This window comes from Nicotiana tomentosiformis, chromosome 5, assembly GCF_000390325.3.
Source record: "Nicotiana tomentosiformis chromosome 5, ASM39032v3, whole genome shotgun sequence".
NCBI lineage: Eukaryota > Viridiplantae > Streptophyta > Magnoliopsida > Solanales > Solanaceae > Nicotiana > Nicotiana tomentosiformis.
In genome coordinates this window covers 43842006-43851711 of record NC_090816.1, presented here as the reverse complement: position 1 = coordinate 43851711, position 9706 = coordinate 43842006, and the positions used below count along the sequence as shown (strand labels likewise).

Genomic DNA, 9706 nt, shown 5'->3' with positions numbered 1-9706 from the left:
ATAGGGAGTGTTCTTTACTCTCCATCCTCTTTTGTTTTGATTGTACTAAGCATTGAGGACAATGCTAGTTCTTATTCTGGGGGGTGGTCTATCTTGATACATTTTGGATGACTGTGATACATTTTGATGACATTTGATTACTTTTGGGTCTGTAAAAACTTTAATACTCTTTATCTTTTTTTTTATTTTTTTATTTTCTCCCTCTTCATGTATATATTCATCCCTCATGTATATATTCTATTCCTCTCGATTTGTATATTCATTTGCCTTACTTTCAGTAGTTTATTTCATAGCTTCTTCATTTTGTTTTCTTAATAGTATAGCTTCTTAGTTACTTTATTAGCTTCTTTTTGATTTGGTAGCTTCTTTTTCTATTTTAGTGAACAATAAGCCTTTGGTTTTCTAAATGCTACGGTTCTTTCCAAAGGTGAGTCTTGTGTAAACCGGGTGACTCTTCCCAACGATGGATGGTGTGACAACATTCTTAAGGGATCGAGTTAGTTTTTGATGAGTAGGTAGAAACAAGTAGTATTAATGAACAAATAAGGGTCAAGCATGCTTCACTTGGTACCAACACACTTATCTACGCGCTTATGGTTAAAAATAAGTTTTTGTAAAGAAATAACCCTAGTTAGTGACCTTGTGACTCTTGTGTTGACTTAGGCAATCATCGGGTGGTTTAGTTGAACCATTAGCGATTTTCAATCTTGAAAGTGGTTGTTGTGGGCCCTCGACTCTATTCTCTTTTTCAATCCGGTTGTGTGAGAGGTGAGGTATTTTGTTACAAGTCCAAGTACCCGTGTGAGTGGTCTAGAACTTGCCCCGAATGTGTTTCTAGGCAAAATTCTAAGTTAGCCTGGCTTGAGAAGTGATTGTAGGCTTTCTTTGACCCGTTTTGAAACCTTCCATAGCCCACCAATGATATCATCCTTAGTAAACCCTTTTGAGCCTAAAAGCCTTTTTATTTGATAACCACATTATAAGTCTTTGCCCGTTTTATAGTGACTCTCTCTTGGCACCCGAACTTTCTTTAGCACTCGTGTGATTCAAATGGTAAAAATATAAGTTTGGGGGAGAGACGAGGGTTTTAAAGATAGTATCAAGGAACAAAAAGAGAAATGAAATGAAGAAAAGGAAAGGCAAAGAAAAAGAAAGGAAGAACAAAGAAAAACACAAAAAGAAAGTGAATAATGTAAAAGGGTTGAAAAGATGCAAAAGAAAGCAAAGGTTCAAAGCATGGATAACAAAGAAGAAAAGTATGAATAGCATGACAAAGAAAGAGTGATGCAAGTCCCTCTAACCCCCCTAAAGGAAAAGAAAATGACTCAAAGAGTCGGCAAAGTAAGATCCAAAAAGAGAATATGAAGTGCTAAAGGGAAGATGAACCAATTCCATTCTAATATTTTCCTCCTTAGTCCAAAAGCCTTCATTACATGCCGAAAAAGCACTACGTGATTTCAAGCCGAGCGATCTTACATTAGTGGTGATCTACATGAGGGGCAAGCATATGGTACTTAGAGCCGGGCTTATGACATTCTTTTGAGAGTGATGAGCGAATCTTTCTCGAGTCAATGAATTAAATTCTTCATTCGTGAGTGAGATGAGCTTCTGGAGAGTATAGAAGGAGGAGTTTGAGATCCACAGTGACCTGCATGAAAGTGCGAGCTTCCTTGATGAACAAAGTCAACCCTTGAGGCTCAAGAGTCATATTAGAGCCATTTGTGCTTTAATATTCAAATCATAAACTTGATAATGATTCATGAGCGTGTGGGTAATTGTTGGTCCCAATTGATTTGTGTTTGATTCAACTTAAGACAGCTGAAATAACCCTTTTTATAGTGGAGGTGGGAAATTGCCTTAATTGCTTGAGGACAAGCAAAACCTTAAGTTTATGGGAGTTTATAAGTAGGGATTTTGTCCGCTTATTTGCTCTCTTTTACTTATATTTTAGCTCAAAAATGCTTAAAGATATACCCGAGAACTAATAAAATGTGCTTTCTTGCAGAAATATTGGGAAACGAGCCAAAGAAGTAAAAATCAACTCAAAAAGGAGTAAAATTGGACAAGAACCAAAACAAGGCAAAAAGGGACACAGTGCGGACTGCACAATACTGTGTTCGAACGCAAACTCTAAAGATGCACTGATAAGATTTCTTCACAGAATGCGGACCGCACAATTATTGTGCGGCCGCAGAAGACTAGATTCAGAGAGCTGAAGTTTGGAAGCTTGAAGATGTGCAGACTGCACTACTATTGTGCGGCCGAAGGATGCCAAAATGCGGCCGCAATCATAAATGTGCGGTCCGCAAAACGAAACCCTGATCCAGTCCAAGAGCAAGAGTGCAGCCGCACTCAGAAATATGCGGTACGCACAATTAGAGGAAGTGCGGCCGCATCTCACTTTGAAGGTAATGAAGGCATTCCTATTAGGTGTGTCCCAGAAATTTAGATCAAACTCAAGAGAACTAGAGAGATCAGTTTTGGGCTTTTGGGGAGTGAAAGTTTCAGGAGGATCTGCCATGGGTCATTTTCCTAGAACTTTTTCGTTGAGACTACGTGCATCATCTGAGAGGTCTTGAGAAGAGGTAAAATTCTCAGAGTGATCTGATCCTAGATTGACTGGTTTAGGAGGTTTGAGAGGAGGGTTTTGTCCTAGAACGGGTGCTTTTGCGGGTTGAAGCAGAGGGGTTTTTGGAGTTTTTCTCCATGGTAGGGTTTGGAACAGAGAAGTGGAGATACAAACAATGTGAGGAGGACTGATGAGATTTTGGACTTAAAAGGATGAGAAACGGCGGTTGAGTACAGACGAAAAGGCGTCAGATATTCGATGCTATGATTGACCGGTCTCTGAAAAGGTATGAAAAGATATGAAAAAGGAAAAGTAACAGACACACAATTAATGCAACTTACACACATAAGGAAATATTCAGATTAAAAGACGGTAATAATTAAAAATATCACAAAGGCCCTAAAATTATGAGTTGATGGAAATAATGCCAAGAGAGTCTCGTAATGCACAAAATATGTCTTCTAGCAAAGGTTTTCTAAAGATATTTGCTAATTGATCAGTGGAACTTACAAACAATAAAGATATTTGCTAATTGATCAGTGGAACTTACAAACAATAATTCTATGTTTCCTTTAAGAACATGATCTCTAATAGAATGATGCTTAATATCTATATGCTTAGCTTTAGAATGATGCACATGATTTTTTGATAGACAAATAGCACTAGAATTATCACAGAATATTTGAACAGTTTTAAAAAATAATTCATAGTCACCTAATTAATGAGGCATCCAGAGTAATTGAGCACAACATTATCCAATTACAATATACTCTGCTTCAGTTCTGGAAAGAGCTATTGATCCCTATTTCTAACTGTTCCAGGAGATTAGTGCATTTTCTAGTAATTGACAAGTCCCACTTGTGCTTTTTCTGTCTTCCTTGTCACCTGCAAGATCATCATCTGAAAATACCTCAAGTTTAAAATTGTTAGAGCTCGGATACCAAAGTCCGTAAGAAGTGGTTCCAATGAGATAGCGAATTATTCGCTTTACTGCAATTAAGTGAGACTCCTTAGGAGCTAACTGAAACATGGCACATTTACAAACACTGAACATGATATCTGGTCGACTACCCATTATATATAATAGAGATCCAATCATTCCACGATACTTGGTTTCGTCTACTAATTTTCCCTGTTCATCCTTGTCTAAACTTGTAGAGGGGCTTATAGGAGTTCCAATTGATTTGGTATTGATCATTCCAAATTTTTGAATCAACTCCTTCGTATACATGGTTTGGAAGATGAATAATCCACTTTCGGATTGATGGATTTGAAGTCCAAGGAAAAAATGCCAGCTCTCCCATCATACTCATTTCGAACTCACTTTGCATGAGATTCGAGAAATCCTTGCACAAAAGAAGATTAGTACTACCAAATATGATATCATCTATATAAATTTGAATAATGAGATTACCTTCAGTAGATCTCTTGATAAATAAAGTAGTATCCACCTTACCTCTAATGAACCCATGATTAGTTAAAAAGGAACTCAAAGCCATGAGGTTGTTTTACATATACCTCCTCATCAATGAAACCGTTTAGAAAAGCACTTTTTACATCTATTTGAAATAGTTTAAAACCTTTAAAAGATGCATAGGAAAGCAATATACGAATTGATTCTAACTGTGCTACCGGTGTAAAGGTTTCATCATAGTCACCTCCTTTCTGCTGTGAGTACCCTTGAGCTACTAGTCTGGCTTTGTTTCTCATTACCTTTCCTTCTTCATTTAGCTTGTTTTGGAATACCCATTTTGTTCCGACTACAGTGGCATTTTCCGGCTTAGGTACTAATTGCCAAACTTGATTTTTGTCAAATTGATCAAGTTCGTCCTGCATAACTTGTATCCAGTTGGAGTCCTTTAGGGCTTCATCAACTTTTTTTGGTTCTACTTGAGAGATGAGTGCAATATTTGCTTTCTTTCTTAGACCCTTTGGTTTTCATCCCTTTGTTTGGATCCCCTATGATGAACTTTTGAGGATATTCAGGTTCGCTTCTCCATTCATTCGGTCGGGTTCCAACTACAGAAGTAGTTGAGTCCTTTTGTGGTTCAGCAGGATTGCTCACATGTTCACTAGTCGACTCAGTGACTATGACTATGTTATCAGTCGACTTTTATGGCTTGTTTATCTGTGATACTTCTTGGCTGGTATCTTCATCACCTGCAATGATTCCTTTCTAGGCCATAGTGTTATTTTCGTCAAATATAACATGCACTAATTCTTCTACTAATAAAGTACATTTGTTGTAAATTCTAAATGATCTACTATTAATTGAATAACCAAGAAAAATACCTTCATCACTCTTTGGATCAAATTTTCCAAGTTTATCCTTTCCATTGTTGTGAATGAAACACTTACTTTCGAACGGATGAAAGTAGCCAATATTAGGCCTCTTACCTTTCCATATTTCATATGTAGTCTTCTTCAAAATAGGCCTTATGAGACACCTGTTGAGAATATGACATGTTGTACTAACTACTTCTGCCCAAAAGTGATTTGGCAATGAATGTTTTAATATCATTGTTCTGGCCATATCTTGTAGAGTTCGATTCTTACACCCACTACCCCATTCTGGTGGGGTGATCTTGGGGCTGAGAAGTTATGGGTATACCCTTGATTGTTACAGAATTTTTCAAAGGATCTACTTTCAAATTCTCACCCATGGTCGCTTTGGATGGTTGTGATAAGATACCATTTTTCTCTTTCAATTCTTTTGCAGAAAATCTCAAAAAATTTCAATGCTTCATCTTTATGAGATAAGAAAATTACCCATGTAAAATGTGAGTAGTCATCAACAATAACAAAAGCATATCGTTTACCTCCAATGCTGGCAGTTCTAGTGGGTCCAAACAAGTCCATATGAAGTAATTGCAAGGGCTTGGTAGTGAACACAATGTCCTTGATTTTGAAAGAGTTTCTAGTTTGTTTACCAATCTGACATGTATCACATATATGATTTCTAGAAAAGTTGAGTTTGGAAAGACCAATAACTAAATTATGCTTGGAGAGTTTTTCAATTAGGTGCATACTTGCATGACCAAGTTTTTTATGCCAAAGCCATGGATTGTCAAATATGGATGCTAGACAAATATGACTATCTAGATTTTCAATGCCATCACGAATATAAACATTTCCTTATCTTTTTCTAGAAGAATGATTTTACTTGTTTCATCTTCAATGGTGCATCCTGTTTTCTTGAATTTTACTTTGTATCCCGAATCACATAGCTGACTTATGCTCAAAAGATTGTAGTTGAGTCCATCTACAAGATATACCTCTATGATATCACAACTATTGTCGAATGGAACTGTACCGGTACCAACTATCTTTTCTTTTGAATCATCACCAAATTTGAAATTTTCACCATTTATTTTTGTGACTTCTGTGAGCAGATTTTTGTCACCTGTCATGTGACTGGAACACGTACTGTCTAAATATCTTTTTCCTTTGCATCTTTTTCTGTGTTGTTCCTGTGAAATAGAATTATCACCTTCTTTTAGGTACCCAAGCTTGCTTGGGTCCTTGTTGGTTAGTTCTACTGGAATCAGAATTGTTTTTGTGTTTTCAAATCCATCCTGAAACATTAGATTTTCGAAATCTACAAAAGGAATAATTATGTCCAACTTTGTTACAGTAATGAAACACAGGGGTTGATCCAGTGTTCGATCTACCACGTGTGTTAGTACTTGTGGACTCAGTTCTAACCAGTCCTTTTCCAGTTGACTTGTAATTCGCCTGGTTAGACTTGACAGAACTGTGAGTGGTGGATTTGCACATGCCATTAAGTTGCATTTGCAATTCTTGAACTTTATCTTGAAGTATATCTCTTTCGATTTCACAGACTTCAAGCTTAAGTTCCCAGTCCTTCTTTTCCCTATTGAGTCTCCTTAGTTCATTCAATATTTTTTAGACTCCTTTAGGGTAAGATCAAGAATATACTGAAATTCATTACATCTATCATAGTTATAGGATCTTACCTCGCTTGTTTCACCTCGTTCCATGAAATAATTTTCAGTAACTTCCTTGCATTCATCGTCTGATGCATCTTCATCAGTCCAGCAACCAGAGTATTTGTTCATGTCATTTTCCAAGATGGTCATGAGGCACAGATTAGCTATTTCTTTGTGTTCTGAACTATCTTCAACACTCCAGCTTTCGAAGGATTTGTTTTTATTGAATCCTCTAGAGACTTTTCTTTTAAGATCTGGGCATTCAGCTTGAACATACACATACCCTCCATACTCATAACATTTTCCGTCATTCTTGTCTTGTTCATTATATTGCCCGGTTCACCTAGATGGCATCCTTCCCCTTCTTGTGTTTCTATACATTCTCATCAATCCATCCATGTTTCTTGATACCATGGTAATTTCTTCTTCAAGAGCTTCTGGGTCATCATCAATATCATTTTCAGGTCCTTCAGTTGTAGTTTAGAAGGCAATTATTTTCTTCTTTTCTTCCTGACTTGTTTTCTTGAGATGGGTTTTCACGAATGCTATAAGATCTCCTCGTAGTTCATCATATGAAAGTTTGTTTAGATCTTGAGATTCGAGTGCAACTACTTTCGTCTACCAAGTGGTAGGTAAACTCCTTAGGATTTTTCGAACTTGATCACCACTTGAGTAGGGTTTACCAAAGGCTTTCAGATCGCCAATGATTTTGCTAAATCTTGCGAACATTTCCTCAATAGATTCCCTTTTTTTTATCTGGAAGAGTTCATAATCATGAACCAACATGTTTATCCGAGTTTCTTTCACTTTGCTGGTTCCTTTATAAGTGACTTCCAGTTTGTCCCACATTTCTTTGGTCATATCACAGCTTGAAATTTTCTCATACTCTTCTCCACTTATAGTATTATACAACAAGTTTCGTGCCTTAGCATTAACTTGAACGACCGCCATTTTCTCGTCTGTATATTTATCTATATTTTCAGGATCAGCGGGTGGTTGAGCTGCTGTTGGTAGTGGATAGTTTTCCTTTTTGATAACGTGCCATACTTTCACATCATAGGATTTTGCATAATTTTCCATTCGCACTTTCCAGTGAGAAAAGTGTTGTCTATTGAAATATGGTGGCCTGACTTGCGACGTTCCTTCTTGAAAGAGTGCTCCAACAGTTACTTGATTTGCCATGATCTTTTCTCACAAGTTGTTAAGCAAAAAGTGTGAGACCTGCTCTGATACAAATTGAAAGTGCAAGAAGGAGGGAGGGGTGTAATTTTTCTTTTCTTTTTCGAGGTAGTCGACTAATTTGCGTTCTAGTCGACTCGGCTTTTCAAAAACAGAATATAAAAAATAAATTGCAGAAAGTAAATAACACAGAATGTTTTATACTGGTTCGAATTCAGAGTAAATCCTACGTTCAGTCCCTTTGGGTTGCAAGGGTGATCTCCTTCAAGTATGAAGTGGCTTAGTACAAATGGGTTGATGTTGTTATACACCAACAACTTTTGTTACTTTATTCTTCTCTCTAAAATTGATACAATGCCTCACCAGTGTTCTTTTCTCTCCATCTTCTCTTCTTTGTTACACAAGAAATCTAAAGCAGACTACAGTGTTTGTTTGAAGTAGAACAAAGAGATTGAAATTGGTTCGATCAAAGTATATCTTTCCAAGGCTGATGCAGTAGGTATTTATACTTCATGAGGCCTTCATGTCTTGTACGTCTTTTTGAGAGATTGCAAACCCAAGGGAGTTGTTCTCAGAAGGAATCGTAAATTGATTCTTTCCAAGACTAATTCTTCTGTTGATTTACATTGACTCGTGGGCTTGATTTATTTCTTCCCTTAATGAGAGAATATTCCCGTTGCCAAATCCCTTGATTGATGCTTCGATTGACATGTTTATGTGGAAGAATCTTCAGCGGATGATTTCGTACCCTTGACCTCCTTTGATTGAGATCCTTCCTATAATATCTTTTTTGATTGATTTTGTTAGCTCCCTTGATTGATTTTTCCGCTCCTCTTTCCTTTTTCGTTTTGATTCATTTATGCCTCCATTCTATTGCTCAGAAACTGCTCCTGCACATAAGGAGTAATTGATTATTTTGCATTATTGAAATTAACTTAGATCTAATAATATTTAGTTAAAGTGAAAATGAAATAATATTTGAAGTTAAAATGAAAAAAGTGAAGATTTGTAAGTGAATCAATATTTCGCTTGAAAATACTCATCAAACAAGTTTTTCGATATTTCAACAATATTTGCAAATATTGAAATACTCCATATGTTCAAATTTCTATGACAATATTTTTCTTTTAATCTATTTCAATTAAATAATATCTTTTTATATTTAGAATTAATTTAATTTTAAATTTTTTTTTTTAACTTTAATGATATACTTTATAGTCACATAAATGTAATGAAATGTTCAAATCATAAGTCCCAATTTTTTTTTTTATACTTCGTAATTAGTCATATACCACTGCATAAAATGATACAATACTTCTCTATTGGTATTTTGATATCATGATATGGATCAAAATGTGAGAAAGTGTGCTAAATCGAGTCAGCATATACGGTGGTATCTATTAGTATAGGATAAAATTGTACAGCCGTTCCAACGACCGAGACGAAAGTTGGTGGCGTCTGGCTTAGAATATAAAAGAACCAATTTCACTTTCTTTGACTTTAATTTGTGGGTTGCTGACGATTTTCATGTTAGGTTTTCTTATGTAACATTGACTAGTTGAATTATGCAACCCTTTTTGTCTTTACCATGTATCCACATAATTCTCACCTGAATTGAAGCTGACCAACTACATACTTATACGACCATCAGTCATCTACCTCTTTCTTTCCAAGAAATCGTCCACAGTTGAAACATCACCATTAATTATTTCAGTTATATAAACTTCTTTCCCGATATATATTGTAGACATTTAAAATGTATTGAATTTAGAATTCATAAATTAAATTTAGACTATATTTGAAATTCAAAATATATTAATTCAAATAAATTTATTGGGCTAATATAATTGGATAAGTTATATACATCCAATATATATATATATATATATATATATATATATATATATATATATATATATATATATATATAGATTAAATAGATAAGTCTAAATCCATTGGGTTAGCCCATTTAATTTGGCTAAAATGATGAGCTCACTTCATTAAGCCA

At 35.6% G+C, this 9706-nt stretch overlaps 1 protein-coding gene across 1 annotated transcript; it reads right to left on the bottom strand.

Moving 5' to 3' along the window:
- Positions 1-3377: 3377 nt before the first annotated feature.
- On the bottom strand, positions 3378-7701 carry LOC138892259 (uncharacterized). Its single transcript, XM_070175963.1, has 6 exons — positions 7203-7701; positions 6547-6785; positions 6275-6433; positions 5845-6144; positions 4088-4399; positions 3378-3590 (listed from the first exon to the last, which is right to left on the bottom strand). Exons 1-6 carry the CDS (start codon positions 7699-7701, stop codon positions 3378-3380), a joined length of 1722 nt encoding a protein of 573 aa, XP_070032064.1.
- Between the last annotated feature and the right edge of the window lie 2005 nt (positions 7702-9706).